Genomic DNA, 21,048 nt, shown 5'->3' on the forward strand with positions numbered 1-21,048 from the left:
AAGAAGAGAAGACCGTATGACACTTCTGGTCACTGAGTGGCGTTGTTGCACCACTTCGTACTCGGGAGACTGTAGGGACATGTTTTTATATTAATTGCATTAAACTTTTGTAGGTATCTTTCACGGTCAACGACCGGCAAAGTGGTTATGTATTGAGTGGTCATATTGATTTGTGGTATTTTTTGTTATTATTTACTCCTGCGATTTCTGTACGAATTACGTTTATTGACCCTAATTTGCGTTGGAGTTAATGAGAGGGGTTGTTTGTTTTCCCCCCGAAAGGGGCGGGAACGTTTGTCACGAGTCAAGTTCCCGGATGTGCCGGTCTAACGTATTTTAATTTGAGGACCATTTGGCGAGCTTAGCACTTGCATTTATATCTCCCTTCAGCTCATTCACACACACACAAAATAACGCATTAAGTAATATCCTAATCCTATTCTAATACCCTGAATTTGTTGTGTTTCAAGCTTTTAGATACTTTGTGAAACATCTGGTAAAGTGGCCGTTATAATGAAAGAACCGCCACCACTGTACATCTTCCAATACAACCTGACCTGTCAGGTCACGTATGCTAGAAAGACCATGGCACCTAGTTCAACATGTGTGTGTGTGTGTATGCATGATTGTGCATGTAATGACACAAGCAATGGAATACTGCCAATTTGTTATTTAAGACTATTCAGCAGAGGACCATGAAAGGGCATTTTGACAGTGTAATATGACATTAGCAATTGAGCATAAAAAAACAGCAGATTTGTGTATTTTTTTGTGTGTGTGATTTGTACAGAATCAGTTGCATGGCTGTCCTAAAAAGCATCACTGCATGGCAGCGTGTGTGGGTAATTAACTAATCAATGAACTTATACAGCAGTGCATCTTGCTCATAAAGAAGTTGCTTCCAAACATAACAGTAAAGTATCCAAAATGTTACAACACACAACCATGAATCCCATTTAGATGACAATTTACGTCTCCAGACACAAAGGAATAATAGTAAAAGTTTTCATTTCCAAATTATGTGCGCATTTCTGAAAATTCCGAGTAGGCTACTGTCATATCAAAGATGGTACTTAAAATATGGGGGTATTTGTTAAGATTTGTCACTCGTTGTCCCATTTCACAATAAGTATAAGTAAGTATAAGTATATATACTCTTTTGATCCCATGAAGGAAATTTGGTCTCTGCATTTATCCCAATCCGTGAATTAGTGAAACACACTCAGCACACAGTGAGCAGAAGCACACACTAATGCTGGCACAGTGAGCTGCCTGCAACAACAGCGGCGCCAGACCTCTCAAGTCTCACGCATTTCAATTACTTCACACGCTCACACGCCACACATGGCATTTCTCACTCCGAAAAAATATTAACTTGCCCGCACAGAAATTTCTAAGGGCTATATTTTACAAACGTGTCACACAACGTTGCTGTCTGTGCGCTCATTCAGTTCAGAGCTGCTGTTCAGTTACTAACCTTTCGGCCAATCAGAAAATAGGATTTCTCAACCAATCAGGAAATAGTTTTGTTTTGATGTGGGTCCGCGGAGTCGTGGAGTGAAATTAGGCCCGGTGCTTCGTCTGATAATTTGCTGCGCAGTTAATCAAGATACCGCGGACCGACAAAAAAAGAAAACAAACGTTTCTGCTATCGATGTCATTAAACATGGAGCCATACAACAAAGTGGTGGTAGACTATGAGCGTTCATTCAATGCAGGCGTCTGCGCGAGAGAAACTGAAACTAATCGATAACGTTGGTATCAAAGCTCCGCTTCAACCTGTTGAATGCTATTTAATTGTTTAACGACACTTAATAGAACAACGTTGATTTTTGGAACTTCCATAGAAACAGAGCAGAGACTGTATAATACACTGTATAGCACTGAGTATTGTATAGTCAAATTTGAATATAACGTGGCCAAAAACTAGCCTTCTCTGTTAAAGATCAACAGATCAGTGATTTACGCCTATCTGTTCGCCAAAAAAGCTGGTATTGTGTTTCCTGAATCCTTACATTCAGGCATTCAAATTAAACTTCATTAAAAAAACATGTATTTTTTTTCTCCATTTCCTACCAATGTATGATGCTTGCATGAGGGAAACATCCCAAAACAATAGCACCCATATAATTCTTGCTGTTTTGAGAAGTATTTATTTTCTTATGCAAGCATCATGCAACCATGCAAAAGCAATGAAACTAATTATATCTTACATTAGTAAAGCAGTCCTCTGATGTGCATGGCACAAAACATTTAAGTGAAAGTGCATGTATAACAATATAGGCATAATAATGATTGTGATAATGATAATGACGATTGGGAAGGAGTGGGGTTGGGTACGTGTAGATGAGCCCTATGACCCCAAAGTCTGCCATGACTGGGCCTCAGGTCAAAGAAGTTGAGAAAGGCTGGTCTGCATAACCTGATGCGCCTGAAGGCACAGGTTGAGGACCCAGTCAGTTACGTCACAATATGCACATTTGTTTAAATTCACACCTACGTAATCACCATGACCAAAACCTACCCATTGACCTACATCAAGGCATCAAAATCTGCCACAAACACTTACAACACACAACATCACTCATAAACACACACACACGGACAGAACCACCACTGTTCAAGAGACCATTTTGGGGCTAAATGTGCTTTTTCTCATTTGGTTGTTTTCTGTTTGTTTATAGAGCAGAATGAGCCACTGCTGTTCAAAGGGCCCATTTGGGTGAAATTATTATTATAATTTATGTTATTATTATTTACTATAGGGTTCTAGAATAAATAAAACAGTGTGTTTGAAATAATGGAATTTGTGCTCTCATGAAGCTGGGTCTATGGGACATGGGGAGGGTGGGTCTCTGTTGATCGGGGGGGGGGCGTGGCGCCACGAGTAGTTCAAGCAGACGTAGGACTTTCATGTACTTCGATCAGGGGGGAGGGGGCGTGGCACTGTGTCAATGCCACGCCCCCTCCCCCCTGAGAAACAAAGTCTCACTCCTTGCAAACTTCAAAACTTGAGAGCCCTGAGCGGCGCTCAGGGAGCAGTGAAGGGTTAGGTGCCTTGCTCAAGAGCACTTTAACCGTGCCTACTGGTCGGGGTTTGAACCGGCAACCCTCCGGTTACAAGTCCAAAGCGCTAACTAGTAGACCACGGCTGCCCAACGATTATTAGGCTATTGCTGACTGTGGGCAAAGATTATAAGACATAGCTGAGCCAGGTAGTTCGTCGTAGTTCATGTATATGGGTGCGAAATGGGGATCGAGTCCAGGTCTGCATAGGCGAGGTATTGATGAGCGTAAGCAATGTCCTTTTAGGCAAGTCCCTCCACTCGGCGGCCATATACCAACGTTTTATGGGCACTCATCGGGCACAGTCTTTGGGTCGAACTGCGCGTGCGCAAGGCTTCACCAATCTTGCTCCAGCGGCGAGATCACAACACATGATTGGCACGATGTTTTCTTCAACACACCATATGATTGGCTCAATGTATTCACATCACACCACATGATTGGCTCAATGTATTCACATGTCGACGTTTTGCCGAGGAAGGGGTGGGATATGTGTAGACAACGGCCATATTGGCATGACAAACTAGCCCCATGCATTTCTATGGAGTATTTTTTGAGTGCTGTGTCTCCACATTAGAAAGTCTCTGGCGTAAGCAAAGTCCTTTTAGGCAAGTCCCTCCACTCGGCGGCCATATTGTAACGCTTTTTGGGCACTCATCGGGCATCTATTTTGGCAGAAATGCGCGTGCGCAAGGCTTCACGACACCAATCTTGCTCCAACTGCCATATTGGCATTACAAACTAGCCCCATGCATTTCTATGGAGGATTTTTTGAGGGCTGTGTCTCCTCATTAGCCTGACGTACCCAGGCTATCTCCTTATTAGAAAGTCTCTGGTTAGGAGCTACTTTTAGGCTTAATATTCTTTGTGAATACGGGCCCAGGACCCCATCCTGTACAGACTGGTCTGCTCACTGCTGCTGATCTGAGTATCTGCTGATGACTGTGATACTGGTGGTCAAATGCTGCAGGGCCCAAAGTAAGTCAGCCCCTTAAAACAGAGCTGAACACAGATATTGAAATAACATGCAATTAAATTGATTATAGAAAATAATTGTATGCTATTTAAAAAAAAAAGAATAGTGCACATGTGGCAAGTGGTAGGTTTGCTCTAGATTGCAACATGTTGACTATGTCATCTGAGGCCCTCCCTCAGAATATTCAATCAATTGGACTATTTAATATGTTACGTGAAGCCCAACCAGGCAAGACAGGTTCATGGTCACAGAAAACCAGAGGCGTGTTTCCAAAACTAAACTGTCTTTATTAACAATCACTAAAAACATACAGGGAGTGATATGAGTTCTCTCCAGACAGTCAGAACCTTTGCCACTAAGGCACTGACATAAATGGCCTATAAGGCCTGTACACACATGTATACACGCAGTCACACACGTACAAACACACTTAAAGACACACCACACGTGAGCATGTCAACACCAAATACTCAGATTCACCACAGCAGGACAATTGAAGGAAATTGAAGGGGATTTCACACCCACAACTTATACTGCTAGTGGCTGTTAGCCCTCAACACACAGACCACTTCAGACAGAATAAAATGGACAATGACAATATCCGTGGTACAGTTCATCTCCCGTGTGTGCATTAACGCGCAGGCAAACATACAGCAAATAAACAAAAATAATAAACATGTCAGATCGGCCAATCACAGCTGATGGGCCAACTCAGCAAGGCTTGGAACATGCAAGCGGATGCCGAGGGGAATCGTAGGCCAAACCCAAACTTCAGACAAAACAGCAGCATTCGGAACTTGGACCAAAGTAGCCTTGATGTTACCGCTCCCTTGTGTGCCAAGATCAATCAGATGATGTCGTCGGTTATGAGGCCCATGTTCTGCGACTGACAGCAGTCCAGGAAAGTCACTGACTGGATGTATGCACAGCTGTCAGGAGGCCAATACAGCACAAGGAATCCTGCGGTGAAGGCAGGAGTCAGGTGGAAAAACAAAGTTGTGCAGTTATTAAGTCAACTTTCAAAATAAAAGTTGCAATTTATATAGCCGCTCCTACACATTGATTGGCTCACGCCTCAAAGGGCGTGAACCTTGTCCTGTTACACACATATTTAATGATGTGCTGAGCTCTCTGATCCAAAAAGTAACAGAAAGAAATCATGAAAATGAGGATTTGTACTGGATAGTAGAAATACAATGTTGTTTATACTTTTCAGATCACCGAAGAAAAGACAACAAAGACAAGAGAGAAAATGCCGTTGAGAAAAGGCCTGGTTGTGACTTGCATTGCATTATTTCCGTGGCCCCCCAGAGACTTTCTAATGTGGAGACACAGCACTCAAAAAATCCTCCATAGAAATGCATGGGGCTAGTTTGTAATGGCCGTTGTCTACACATATCACACCCCTTCCTCGGCAAAACGTCAACATGTGAATACATTAAGCCAATCATGTGGTGTGATGTGAATACATTGAGCCAATCATATGGTGTGTTGTGAAGACATCGTGCCAATCATGTGTTGTGAACTCGCAGCTGGAGCAAGATTGGTGTCGTGAAGCCTTGCTCACACGCATTTTTGCCGAAATGGATGCCCAATGAGTGCCCAAAAAGCGTTGCAATATGGCCGCCGAGTGGAGGGACTTGCCTAAAAGGACTTTGGTCCCCTTCACAGATTTTTCGATGTTTCCGTGATGCCACCACAGATTTCGAGTTAAGGGGCCCGTGGTAATTTCACGGATTTCTGACCTTGCAAACATGTCCTATGCACTCTGTTTTCATTATGGGCTGGAGTTTCCCATGTCCAGCATCTTTCCTACTATATTCCTGTCTTACTTTACCTCACTGTCTTGCCCGATGAAATTTAAAAAAACATGGAAAAAACCTGTGTGTTTTTGGTCTCTGCATTTACCCCAATCCGTGAATTAGTGAAACACACTCACCACACAGTGAACACACAGTGAGGTGAAACACACACAAATCCTGGCGCAGTGAGCTGCCTGCAACAACAGCGGCGCTCGGGGAGCAGTGAGGGGTTAGGTGCCTTGCTCAAGGGCACTTCAGCCGTGCTTACTGGTCGGGGTTCTAACCAGCAACCCTCCGGTTACAAGTCCAAAGCGCTAACCAGTAGGCCACGGCTGCCCATTAAGTGTGTGTTTATCCCTTGTTGTCTGATGGAAAGAGAGTTTATATAAAAGGATATTATTTCATCAAAAACATTGCCAAACCCAAGCCTAATGTAATCTAATGTCAAAACACGATTTAGAAAAGCATATTCATGCTCTCATCTCCAGCAAGTTTGATTACTGCAATGGACTTTTCACAGGCCTTCCTAAAAATACTATGAAACAGCTTCAGATGATACAAAATGCAGCGGCTAGGGTTAGGGGTAGGACTGACACATCTCTTCAACAGCCAAGTCCCTGCAGTGGCTTCCTGTACATCACAGACTTTAAACAGACAAATGTCTCAGTTATGCAGCACTCAGTGCTCACAGCACTCAAAAAATCCTCTATAGTAATGCATGGGGTTAGTTTGTAATGCCAATATGGCCGTTGTCTACACATATTACATTACATTACATTACATTTGCCTGACGTTTTTTTAACCAAAGCGACTAACAACATGGTAAACAGTAAGTTTTAGAACAATTCTCACAATTTTAGGACAGTTTAAAAAAAACACATTAGAGTACAGTAAGAATAAGTGCGTCGGTGAGTGCTGTATTTTAACAGTTACTTGTCAGTTTAACGGCTGGTGAGTGCTAGGATCAGTAAGACTTGTTGTAAGTGTTGCTATGAGAGTAGATGTTCTCTAAAGAGCTGGGTCTTCAGGAGTTTTTTGAAAGTGGAAAAGGATGTCCCTGCCCTTGTAGGAACTGGCAGTGTGTTCCACCAACGAGGAACAACAGATGAGAAAAGTTTGGATTGGCTTGAGCGTACCGGTGGTAGAGATAGACATATCACACCCCTTCCTCGGCAAAACGTCGACATGTGAATACATTGAGCCAATTATGCGGTGTAATGTGAATACATTGAGCCAATTATGTGGTGTGTTGTGCAGACATCGTGCCAATCATGTGTTGTGAACTCGCCGCTGGAGCAAGGTTGATGTCGTGAAGCCTTGCGCACGCACAATTATGCCGAATAGTATGCCCGATGAGTGCACAAAAAGCGAGTGGAGGGACTTGCCTAAAAGAACTTTGCTTTAGAACACTTATGCTTGTTTATTAATAACTAAATGGGATGAGACCTAATTACCAATCAGACATGCTTCAGCAGTACATACAGCGGAGAAAATAAGTATTGAACACGTTAACATTTTTTTCAGTAAGTATACTTCCAGAGAGGCTATTCGCATGAAATTTTCTACAGACATTACTATTAACTTAGGTAATCCACACATATTAAAAATTCTAAACATTAATGTCCCTAAGTAGAGTTATGAGTAAAAAAGTGGAATGGCACAGGGAAAAAGTATTGAACACACTAAGAAAAAACAGTACACAAAGGCAAGGAATGGCAAGGAACGAGCTGGAATCTATAAGTAGTTAGAGAGTAATTATCCCTCCTATCTGTGCAAATTAATGTAAGCTGGGTTAGTACCTATTGATGAGCTATAAAAAGGTTTTTCGTTAGCAAGTTGTCACACAAGAAACATGTCATGATGGGTAAAAGCAAAGAGCTCTTCCAAGACCTTTGCAACATTATTGTTGCAAAACATATCAATGGAACTGGTTACAGATGCATTTCAAAACTTCAGAATCATCCAGTAAGCAGTATTGGAGCCATTATCTGCAAGTGGAAGGAACATCACTGCATCATCAATCGGCCATGCACAGGATCTCCTCACAAGATTTCTGACCAGGAAGTCAGAAGGATAGTCAGAAGTGTAGCCTAAGAGCCAAGGACCACTCCAGAAAGACTTGGAGGCAGCACGTTCAGCAAGCAAGGTTCAATTGTTACAGAGAAAATCAAAGGTAATGCACTCCACCGCCATGGCCTCTATGCACACTCACCCCACATGACTCTATTACTGAAGAAAAACATGTCGAAGCTCATTGAAAGTTTGCTACACAATGTTTGGACAAGCCTATGAAATACTGAGAGAATGTATTCTGGTAAGGTGAGAGCAACATTTAACTCTTTGGATGTCATACTACACACCATATTTGGAGGAGAAATGGCACTGTGCATCACCCTAAAAATACCATACCAACAGTGAAGTTTGGAGGTGGTGGTATCACGGTGTGGGGCTGTTTTTCATCTCATGGTACTGGCAGACTTCATACAGTTGAAGAAATGATGAATGGAGCCATTTTTTCTGGGAGAATCTTGCCATCCACCAGAACAATGAGGATGAAACATGGCTAGACCTTCCAGCAGGACAATGATCCAAAGCATTCAGCAAAGGAAACTCTCAATTGGTTTCAGAGAAAGGAAATTCAGGCCCTGACTTAAATCCAATTGAACAGTTTTGGAAGTTACCTAAAGATCAGGATTTACAAGAGGGACCCCCTGGAATCTTCAATATTAAAAGACTATCTGTTTAAAAGAATGGGCCAAAATCACACCTGAATACTGCGACTGATTAGTTTCGTCATAGAGGAAATGCCTTGAAGCTCTCATTACAAATAACGGGTTTTCCACAAAGTATTTAAGAAATTTCAGTAGGTGTGTTAAATACTTTTTTCCTGTGGCATTCCACTTTTTTACTCATAACTCTACTTATGAACATTAATGTTTGGATTTTTTTATATGTGTGGATTGCCTAAGTTAATACTAATGTCTGGTGAAAATTTCGTGCAAAAATAGCCTCACTGGAAGTATACTTACTGAAAAAAATATTGATGTGTTCAATATTTATTTTCCCCGCTGTACATTCCAGAATACTTGTTTGTAAAATCCACTGTTAGAACTAAACTTCTTTCAGCAGCTTTTATTTGCTATGCAGTTCAGCTCTGGAACCAACTTTCGGATTACATCGAAGTTGCCCCAATTGTAGCCAGTTTAAAATCTAGAATTAAGAGCAAACTTATCAGATGTTTTTCATTAACTGATCAAAAGTTTTTTCTGTTAATCAGAGCGCAAATAATGTATTTGACTGTTTATGCTAAAACATGAGAATCTGTGTGAGTTTCACGAAAGGAAATGCTGGTTGTGTACTGATAGATAATCAAAGGCGGACAGAGGTTTTGTCACAGCACTAATAACCTGTCAAGGAAACCGCCATAGATTTTTGGGGTTAGCTGGTCTATAGCTAAATTTAGCGCAACAGCTTACATGTAACTGGAGGTGTGATAAATCACAAAGTTGTGTTCCAGAAATCGGAAGTTGTTATACTCTCTGATTTACTCTACTTTGTGTCTTTTATGTCTTTTAATCATTCTATTTTATGTTCTTTACTTTTTAAAGTTGTTGTTCCCCTTAAACTGTTGACCTCTTATGCTTTCATGCTGTTACAGTTTTTTCTGATTGCTTACAGTTTTCTCTGAATGCTTAAACACAACCGTGATTCATATAGCACAATTTCTAAAACCAGAATAATTGATGTGCGTAAATAAACACTGATACTTGATGTTTGGATCCCTGTATTTTTACAGAACTATATGACAAAAGTATGACATCAAACTGACATAGTCTACCTTGTGCACAGAGAAAGCAAAAGCCAGATGTGCTTTTTATTCATACCATTCATACCAAAGCAGTGTTTGTGCCACGTCCTATTCTTCAGCCTCCTCTAATTCTTACTCTTCTCAGTCTTCCTGCTCCCTCCATTGTACCCATTGTAAATTACATGTGTCTTATTTATAATTCTTAGGCTGATTGCAAAGTGAACTAATGATCTAAAACAGATTTCACATGAGAAAGTGTGCCAGAGCGTTGGCAAAATAGTGTAAATAATAGCCATACATTTGTATAGTTTTGCTAGGAGTGTGTTGATCATTTGGAAATTGAGTGTAAAGCAGTGAGTTGTGTTTACAGTTCCGCAAAATAAGTGCTGTGCAGTGGATTGTACCTACAGTTGTGCAAAGTGTGTGTTACAAAATTGCAAACTGAGTGCAAAGCAGTGTTTGTGCTTTTAGTTTTGTGAGTGAGTGGTTTAGCTATAAGTATTAATAGTTTTAGAAATTTGTTTCAGAAAAAACTGTAATCTCATGAGTGCTCATCGTTCCTTTTACTGTTTATGACAAAACATGAGTCTGTGTGAGTTTTATGAAGGGCATGCTTGTCTGATGGTCAAGGATTGTTCAGGCTTTGTTTGAGTTAGCTGGTCTATAGCTAAATTTAATACAAAAGCCTAACTGGAGGTTTGACAGAGCATAAGATTAAGTTGTTGGCTGTGTTCCAGTAATTTGTCATTTTGCACTCTTGCACACTTAATTATTATGACCGCAGCTAGCGAAGCCAGCGAAGCAATCATATAGGGATTGTCAAAGTTTTTTTTTTTTTTTTTTGGTCATCAACTTCCTGAATTTTTGGTCAACAATACCCGGGACACCGAAACACCGGGGCACATGAAATTTGGTGGGTATGTAGCCCCACTAGACTTTTACGGAAAATTTTTGTTTGGTCCCCGGGGCCACTCCCCCACCGTGCTGGGCCCCCCGAACCCCAAAAAATGCAGTTTTTCCTAAATACCTACCTGAACCGTGGCACCGAGGATGAAGAATTGTTTATGGTATGTCTCAAGGGCCCACATCAAACTAGCCCATAATCACTCATTTGTGATTTGCACCCCCCCCCGTAAAAAATGAAAATGCAATATCATTCTGCTTTAATCGCCCCTCTCTTCAGTTAAGATGTTCAGAACTGCACCAAATTTTATGTGTATGATTAACCTGACATTCTCTGGGGGTATGCCAAGTTTCGTAGAATTTCATCCATGGGGGGTCTAAAAAAATTAAGTTATGTGTACATTTAGTGACTGTACACTCATTTGCCTGTAGATGGTGGTGCACACATATACAGTATACACGCACACACAAACAGGCACGCACATACTATTGGTATCTGCAATTAGAACGGCCAATACATTATTACAAATTCAGTAGGATTAAAGGAAAACCAAATATTCATCATTATTATTTGGCTGCATTTCCAGTATTGGCGTAACGTAGACGTTTGTCCACCAGATGGCGCATCGTTGCAGTGAGACGTAATTTTGTTGGAAGTTAATCTAAAGTGGGTTGGAAAGACAATAGATGCTTCCTACAAGGACAACACTGTAGTTTACCGCAGAGAGCGTCTAATAAGGTAGGATGATTTTCACATGAAATGTAATTCCCATTTCTTCTTGAAGCTGAAATAAATCTGAGAATGTTTATCAGACAAGATTGGTTTTTAATGCAGGTACGTTAATCTTATACAAGTTACGTATATCAATAGCCTACGACCTAGGTAAAATAATGTTAGGCCTACGGTTAACATTGGTTGAGTGATGGAGGCCAATTTGATTAGGCTATTGGTGTATTTGTAGAAAACCATAAATGTGGTTACCAAGCAAATTGATATCAGCACTGTAATTGACCTAATTGTATCTTTCAACTGTCATCTCATTCTTTTCTGACACTAGCCTACAGGAGCTAAAGTTAGCCACAACGCGTTCACTAATGTGATGGTTTTCTAATGGAAAATATAGCCCTACCTGAAAGATAACCTGTCTATGAAGCATCCTAATCAGGCTGGGACATGCTTGCTAAATAGTTTTTTTTGCTGTTGATTCGCTTAGAGTCCTTGGTGGCCCTGTCAATGCTTTGTAAAGTGTTGCATTAAGACCACAAAAAGTCTCGAAAAGCATCTGAACTGACGTACATTCCCAAACAACGCTACTTCAATCCTGTATTTTCAAAGGTGTTTCAAGTAACGTTAAGGAAAAGCATGGCTAGGGCTGAGACGACGTAATTGACTAGACTGCATGTCACAATGTAGATTTATTAACGTACCCGTGATGATCTACATCTCCATTTAAACCAAATGTTTTAAAGCGCACTTTGAGAGACGTATCCAGGGCAGGGCTGTACCTGTTGCACGTGCTACAAAAATCATTCTGTGCGATGGATTATATTTTCCTGCATTCATTTAGAGAAGCATGGTTAAACTGAGTATAAAGGGATACAAAATTGTATGTTTTCATGTGCCCACACCTTTACTAGAAGAGTGTGACAAAATTTGAGGATGTGAAATACCTTAACCACAGTTTTCTGCCTGTCTTTTAAAGTTATCGTACTGTCGATATAATTATTGTCTAACAGTAGATACAATTGTGGAATCTAACTGTGGAGTTAATGGACTCCCTGGTCCTGCTGTACCACCTGGATTTCTTGGACCACCTGGATTTCCTGGATCTCGTGGTCTCCCTGGACTTGATGGACCACCTGGATTTCCTGGATCTCGTGGTCTCCCTGGACTTGATGGATTCCCTGGTCCTGCTGGACCTCCTGGACCACGTGGTCTCCCTGGTTTTGCAGGAACTCCTGGAATCCCAAGTATACCAGGAAATGATGGAGAGCCTGGCCGTCCAGGATTGTGCACCTGTTCTGATCGAGGTTTGAATTCTGGTAGTTAAACAGAGTGTGTTTTCTACATTTGTATTATTTGCAAGAAGCTTTTTGAGTGAGGAACTCAGGAACAATCAGGCTTCAGTCAATGAGGATACCTTTAAGTAATTCTACTCGGAATGTTAATTAATTTTGATATGCTATCTGAACCTTGCTGTGTCTAGAAAAAAACGTCTTGTCTCGCACGTACAATGTTGCCCAAGCTGTCTGTTTTTTAACTTCTTCGGTGGGAATGTCCTACAGGTAAAATTACATGGGGATTTTGAATTATCGCACCTGTTAAACTCTCGCGGGGATGAAAAAGTCTGAAATGCAGACGTTTTCCTGAACACACTTTTGTCGTCTGCCTTCGAGTGGATACTGTGATCTCTGGTAGGGCCTACATGAAGGCAGATTTTTGCTACCCCAGAACTAACTGTCTAACTAACTTAATGGCAAGTTGCATTGCATGTTAGGGGTAATCTGGGTACCCAGAAGTTCGCATCTGGGGTGACAAAAATCAAAGTGTGCTGCCTTCACGTAGCCTACTGGAGATCACAGTATCCACTCGAAGGCAGAGGACAAAAGTGTGTAGAGCAAAACGTTTGCATTTCTGATTTCTTCATCCCCTTGAGAGTTTAACAGGTGTGATAATTCCAAATACCCATTTTATTTTCCCATAGGAAAGATCTCAAGATACCGGATCTCCTTATATGGGCGAAGATGGTAGCTTTTTTGTCGGCGAACTTCAAAGGTCTATGGCACCTGGGAATGACAAGGACCGCCCCCGTGATTATGTTGTTTTTCCCACCGCGAGTGTTCATGTGCTTTGTCGTCGGAATGTGTGAAAAACATGGATGCCACAGCAAAGGCTAAAACATACGCTCACAATAAATAAACAACTGTATTTGCTTAACAATATAGTGTAAGACGCTTGTGAAAGAAAGATATGCAGCTTTCAAGTGACAAAAATGGCAAATTTCCTAGTTATTGGGATTTGTCCAAAGCGAACATTAAAATTGTTGGCCACATGGACCACAAACGAACTACAACATGACAACAAAAGTCATGACGAGCCCCTAACTGGGAAATATGGGAAATTGGGAAACTCTGTTAGCAAAACCTAGCCGCAATTTCCCACCTTTGATTCCCACATTAACTGACGTGAATGATGCGGAACGATGGCGTTTTCACTGGGGAAAAGGTTTTTGCGATGCCCATGAATACACAGTTAGCCCAAGTAGCAGTGCTTCACCTGTGCTTCGCTCCAATATAGTCCCAAGTCAATACCTGCTTAGCAAACCGCCTCGTCTTAATCTACACTGCTATTTACTCTTTATAAATAAGCAGGCCACAAGAAGTAATTAGGGATTATTGTTTTTTGTTGGCTCACTTTTACTCACGACATGCTTCCGGCGACAAGAGATTCACAATGCTAAGCTTAGCTAGTGGGGGTGCTGAAACAATAAAAACATTGCATGCACAGAGACAAAAATGCTTTTAATCACTTACATCTAACTAGGGGAGACGGTGAATAAACCAATTTAATAAAACGGTGGTGTGTTCCTTTAAGAATTACCTTAGCTTAGCACACTACATTTTCTAGTTCAACACACAACATCTTGCTCAACACTGATTTTCTATGAATATAACTGTGTGATTGTGTGTGTGTGTGTCTGTGTGTGTCTTTGTGTGTCTTTGCATTTCTGTCTTTGTATGTGTATTTGTTGTGTACTAGATCAAAATGAACACATGGATTGCCACAGTAGGGTGTGTTCTTGCAGTTCTGGATGCTGCTGCCCTAGTTGCTGTTTTTGTTTTCATCATGATGAAGAAGTAAGTACCAGCTGCAGCATTACACAAACATACAGTTGTTTAGTTGCATAATGGAAGCATAATGGAAGCATGGCTCCAGAGGATCTGATTTTGAGTAACTTGGAAAAACTTAGAAATATAATGAAAAAGGAAAACATAATTTGACAGTTTCTCATGTAGACTAACTACCTATAGGTATAACTATTGTGTTGTATTTGTTAAGGGTACAGGCTTCCCCCACTTTGTTTGTTTCCAGTTTTCGGAGCCTGGGCTGCCTATAGAGACCAGTTCTTTTTTACAGTATACTCACTGAATGTGCAGCTAGCGGATTGTTGCTGAATGTGAAAAACATTTTTACGGGCTTAACATTGCGTACAATCACTGACTGCACTTTTAAATCAGACACCAAAGACGTTTGCCATTTAGTAACTTCCATGATTTGTTTATTTTTACAGGGGAAATGCAGCAGCGAGAGACTCAGGAGCACAGAGCCCTGATGTGGACCCTCCTGATGACACGTACACAGCTCTGAATCCCAGGACAAGAACACCTGAATATGACACTCTTGATAACATAAACAGGTGGACAAGTTGAATGGATTGACATCGATTTCACAAATTATGTCATTGTCATGTTTTTTTCAAACTTTCAAAGCTGTATATTGATTACGTACTTCCTGTTGTAGCATTTTAGGAATCCACCCAGTGCTTGTGGCCGAAGCCCTAGATGAAACGTGCGCCTCTGCAAACTCCAGCTCATGTTGAAGTGCAGTCAACTCCATACTCCTCCAGATGACAGCCGACAGGGGACAGTATTTTGCAAACACACACACTCATCACAGGCGCACATGCCCGTATGTGTGTGTGTCTGTGTGTGTGTGTGTGTGTGTGTGTGTGTGTGAGAGAGAGAGAGCGAGAGCGAGAGAGAGAGAGAGAGAGAGAGTGTGTAAGAGTGTGTGTGCGTGTGTGTGCGTAAAGTGTTCTTTAAATATTTTTGTTGTTGTTGTTGTTAAAATTATGGATTAAGTAAAGTAAAGTATGTTTACTAGCAGGGAGATACCCTTATTTTATTATTTTTTTCAACTTAAAATTGTATATATTTTCTTCCACTTCCATGATGGCTGATGACACACAATAACACAGACAGACAGACATACACACAGACACACACACACACACACACACACACACAGACAAACAGACACACAGACAGACACACACACACACACACACAGACATACAGTACAGACAGACACACAGACAGACAGACACACACACACACACAGACACACAGTACAGACAGACACACATACACACACAAAGACATACAGTACAGACAGACACACAGACAGATACACACACACAGACAGACAGACACACACACACACACACAGACATACAGTACAGACAGACACACAGACAGACACACACACACACAAAGACATACAGCACAGACAGACACACAGACAGACACACGCACACACACACTGACTGAATTTTAGTGTACACTGCAGCATGGCTCCTCCATGCCCCAACACGTCACGCATGACTTACATTTACAGAGCAGAACACAATATCCCTTGTAGGTACAGTATTTTTTACTAATCAGTAAAAAAGCCTTGTCAGTGGTTTGAAAATAATGATTTATTTTGATGTGGCTCCATGCCCGCTGCTACAGGCAATAAACCATTTTGTTAACAACGATCTAGCTCAAAACTCATCCGATTAATGTAAGTTTTTCTCTCAGCGAAAGTTTGACCTCATTATCATCCATAAATAAACAAGTTGTTTTTAACTCCGGATCTTACCTTTAAGGCTGTTTTAAGGATTAAAATCTGAAGCTCAATTTGAGTCTGGAAATGTGTAAATAATATGAATCCTAATGAAGATGACTATGACTCACCAGTGTGAAACGTATTGTATGACTTTGCAAACATGTGCCCTGATTTCATAATGCACTGGAGTAAAGATGCACTTGTAAATAATTGTTCAATTAATGCACTTGTAAAGAATTGTTCACTTAATTAAATTTCCAACTTTTCTGGACAACGGTCATTAAAAGGTTCTCAGAAAGATGACAGTTAAGCTTTGTCTCTGGTTTTGTGGACACTTCCATTGCACCATTGCATACCATTCAGTACTATTAGCATTGACTTCAGTACACGCTGAATAAAATATACGCATGAGGGCAAGAGAATGTTAAGAGACTGTGTGCCCCCTTTCAGGGTTTGCAATGATAGCTTCAGCGAAAGTTCTACTAGGAAGACTCGTAGTGTAGCTTACTCCTCCCATGCTTACACGGAGCCAATCTTAGCTTTGTCTACTTTCGGGAAAGCCCTGCAATCTGATCATTCACTCATTCAATCAGCGCTAGCCTATAGGAATTCAGTGGGCTCTTTAAATATGTACCACCTAACACTGCTTTTGCTTCTCAGTACGCTGACTTTCACGTCCCCTCCACCTCCCCTCCAGCCACCTCTGCCAGCAGTCCACGTCCATCGGGCACGGTCTGCCTACCACATCTTCCTTCAGCCACCGCCACCAGTTGGTCCCCGTCTCGTCGTGGGGGGTAGGCTCCCCGCCCCTGCCTTCATCCATCGGCAGGAGACGAGATTCTCTCATCGCTGGACGGATCCGAGACGGGGCCTACGGCAAAGACTGTTACCTATTCAGGACTCTATCATGCTTGCATCCAAGCCGTTCCTTTACTAATTAAATCGTAACTGATTCTATTCTGTCTACTGAGTCTTTCTGGTAGAACTATAGAAGATATACAACATCTCCCTCCTCTGGACAGAGGCTGAACGACCCTCCAATTGTCTCATGTCATGCTTGACCTGCTAAAAACCTCTGCTTTCTGCTTGCAGTGAACAATGAAATAATATGGAATACTCTGTATGATCTTGTAATTGTACAGTGTCCTTGGGTATCAATTGAAAGGCACTTTTCTAAATGTTTTATTTGTATAATATTTTTATTTATTATTATTATTATTATTATTATTATTATTATTGAACACACAGGACTCTATTTTAACAGTTTAAGCTCAACGTCTGAAGTGTGATGTGCATGATCATTTCAGGCGTGTCTGAATCAAATTATGCTGTCTTAACAACAGTGAAAACTGTCGTTGCACCAAGCGCATGGTCCAAAAGGGTTGTTCTTATTTTTCTTAATTATTCATGGCCGTTATTTGCACTTAACATCCATTAAACCAATGAGAGAGTAAATATTCTCTTTAAGAGCAAGGAATGCAAAATCAGTGTTTTCATATTTTGAATGAGTGAATCTCTGCAAAAGGAATCTGCTTGCATGTGAGAATGTGTATGCAAACACCAGGATTCCACTAAAGCTTGCTTGGCTAAAATGTGTGGCGGGAGTTTTAAACCTCTGTGGCCATGGCTACATATTTTGGTGAAACCTCTACATGTATTTTAACAGCAAGCTGAAACGTGCACTCCCTGTGAGATATATGGAACTTGAACATTGATTATACAAAAAAAAATTGCTATGTCTGTATGTATGTGTGTTTCTATGTACCCTTTTTATCTGGACTTACAGTTTCTAAATATAAAACTTCATAAAACTCTTTCTGGACAAAAAGACACCATAGTGTATATTTCCCCCAGTAGTCTCAGCTCACGTTGACCTGCTAAATCATTTTGCAGTGAACAATGCAAGAATAGAAATGATAGTGTGTACGATCTGAAGTGAACACACACCTACACACTTCAGATGGGGGTGTGAAGAAAAAATAAATCTATCCATAAAGCCTGTGCTATTTATATTTGTGTCACAACCAGTCATGGGTGTGTCTCAAAACAACATACAGTGTGAGACTGTTTTGTTTTGAATCTATGATCTTCCTTGTCAAAAAAGAAAGGCATTATTAAAGATAGACACAATTCTTTTTATTATTATGTTCCTCTTGCCCCACCTGTCATGTCTCTATTCCCCACTAGTGGGGCCCGCCCCACACTTTGAGATCCACTGGTGTAGAGGAATTAAAATGATGCATTTTGTATATAAAATGTAATTCATCATCTCAGGCTGTTCACTCCAACTAGTCCCTCCCTGTGGCCTGCTGTCTGAGCTTTGTGTAGTTTCGCTGAGAATGGAAAACATCCACAACATGTGTGATTATAAGCAGAGACTTTCTAATGAGGAGACACAGCACTCAATAAATCCTCTATAGAAATGGATGGGGCTAGTTTCTAACGCCGTTGTCAACACATATCCCACCCCTTCCTCGGCAAAACATTGACATGTGAATACATTGAGCCAATCATGTGGTGTGATGTGAATACATTGAGACAATCATATGGTGTGTTGTGAAGACATCGTGCCAATCATGTGTTGTGATCTCGCCGTTGGAGCAAGGTTGGTGTCGTGAAGCCTTGCGCATGAGCATTTATAGGAATAGGATGCCCGATGAGTACCCAAAAAAGCTTTGCAATATGGCCTCTGAGTGGAGGGACTTGCCTAAAAGGACTTTAGTTTAAGTAAGCATAAGTAAAGCAAAGGCCTGCAATAGAGGAATTGTCTCTATCTGCAGGGCAAATGCAATGGTTTGAAGTGCAACGGTTCAAACGTTTGAGGTGGCATCCAAATGAGACACTTTGTATAAATAGATATCATTTCAAAGAGCATTTATCATTTCACGGTGTTCACCCCAGCAGTCGGTCACCTGTGGGCTGAAGTGTTTGTAGTATTGCTGAGGTTGACAAAGGGCCTAACTAATGAGGAACACATAAACGGCTAGTTAACACAGGCCTACACATAAAAAAGAGGAAGTCGTGTAGACTAGCTGACAGCACACCAGATCCCCCTCCTCTGTTATTGACACATCCATAATTATGGTCATGATCATTTGAAGCCACAGCAAGTCCTTACAACAGCCATATTCAGCCGGTAAGTCTAAGTGTTTTTGGACACTTACTTTTCTGTGAACATTTTTACTCTTGCAGGGCATTTCTCAGGACCTTGAATAATTGACGCTTCAGGCCTTTAACCGTTAGAAGCAGGAAGGAAACATTTAGCCAGTAAAAACACCTTTTGAGTTTTTGCATGTGTTTATAGATGCAATAAACATATATTGATGCAGTCATTTTCTTTTACGGTAACTCTTTCTTTCCATGAAATGTGGTTTTTAGGGCAATTTAAACAAGAGCTCTAATTATTTATTTACTTGTCACTAATTGATTGATGTCAAGTGTTGCTTATCATGCCCCCTGCTTTCACGACAAGTGACTCAGTGGAAAACTATCTAGGGCCATGGCTGGGTTCAGCCAGTATGCACAACTTTTGAAAACTGAAACACATGACAGTGATTTTGAAGTTTGTGTGCTTTCTTTGGCATGTGTTTATCCCTTGTTTGATTAAATAATTTCCTTTTATAGTAGCTCTCTAAAACATTTTCTAAATGCCATGGTCAACAAAACACCCTCTTATGAATTATTGATTTGCTATTAAGTGATTGATGACAAGATTTGCTTTCAGTATCTTATTGTAAACTTGTCTGTAAATTGTACTGTGTCGGTAACATTCATGTGCATTTTATTTGTAAAATGATTGACTTTGAATTGTCTTTGGCTGCAGGATGACACAGCCATGTATTCACATGCAGCCTGCATTGGTGTGATGGTGTTTCTACTCTTCTGTCCAGGTTAGACACATTTCATTAGACCCATCATGCACCCTGTCTTCACTTCAAGTGACCCTCAGTGGAAAACTCTGTAGGGCCGTGGTTGGGTTCAGCTTCCTCTTATTCAGTTTAGCTCATGCTTTGCACTTCACCATATCTGAAGCACAACTTTGCATATTTTCCTTGCACACATTTAGAGTAGCATGACTGGACAAATCAATTGAGTATAAAGAGATGAATAAAATGATGTTACAGTATGTTTCCCATACCTACACTAGGAGTAACCCTCATGGATGACATTGGACACAAACATCATGTAAAATGAATGCCATCTGTAGCCATGCCCAATGCTCACGTCAGTTCACTGGTGCACATGGTTCAACTATTATGGTCAAATATCACAATTAGCTTTACAGTGGTTTCTGTTTCAGATCCAAGAGCAGCACTGATAGAGAATTGTCTCCTCACATAAATATTACAAATGTGGATTCCATACAGTTTGTGTTGCCTGAACGAAGCCATTTCCATTGTGCACAGGTGCTTCTGGAGTGCCTGTCTGGAGGGTCGACTTTACCACTGAAGGAAAATGTGTCCCTCTGGGTTCATCAGTAGATATAGGATGCTCCTACACATATCCCAGTGATAACAAAGTTGAAACAACTCTCTGGTTGATACAAGACAAATTAGTGGATTTCAGCAGCGCTCCTCATCAGGGACGTCTGACGTATCTGGGTGATAATCATAACAACTGCACCCTGAGAATAACAGATGTGAGACACAGTGATGCTGGAGAATATAAGTTCAGATTTATTACTAATACATCAGTTGGGAAATGGACTTCTAAATCAGCCTTTACTCTCTCTGTTGCAGGTAATGCAATAATTCCACTGAAAAGAGGAAATAATTGAATATTTGTGAAACCTGAATAATTAACAGTCTCATTCTTTTCAGCTCTGCAGGTAGCTATGAGTCCTGCCTGGGTGACAAAGGGACAGACATTGACACTGACCTGC

The 21,048-nt window shown here is 41.0% G+C and overlaps 1 protein-coding gene across 1 annotated transcript in view; it reads left to right on the top strand.

The window, feature by feature from the left end:
• LOC125298298 overlaps positions 1-9,874 on the top strand; it is a 13,749-nt gene extending 3,875 nt beyond the window's left edge. Inside the window, exon 7 of the mRNA XM_048249000.1 lies at positions 9,859-9,874. Within this exon, the coding sequence (XP_048104957.1) occupies positions 9,859-9,874 (16 nt within the window). The remainder of the gene's footprint in view (positions 1-9,858) is intronic.
• The last annotated feature ends 11,174 nt before the right edge of the window (positions 9,875-21,048 follow it).

The sequence above is a fragment of the Alosa alosa genome, chromosome 7 (genome assembly GCF_017589495.1).
Source record: "Alosa alosa isolate M-15738 ecotype Scorff River chromosome 7, AALO_Geno_1.1, whole genome shotgun sequence".
Classification (NCBI taxonomy): domain Eukaryota; kingdom Metazoa; phylum Chordata; class Actinopteri; order Clupeiformes; family Clupeidae; genus Alosa; species Alosa alosa.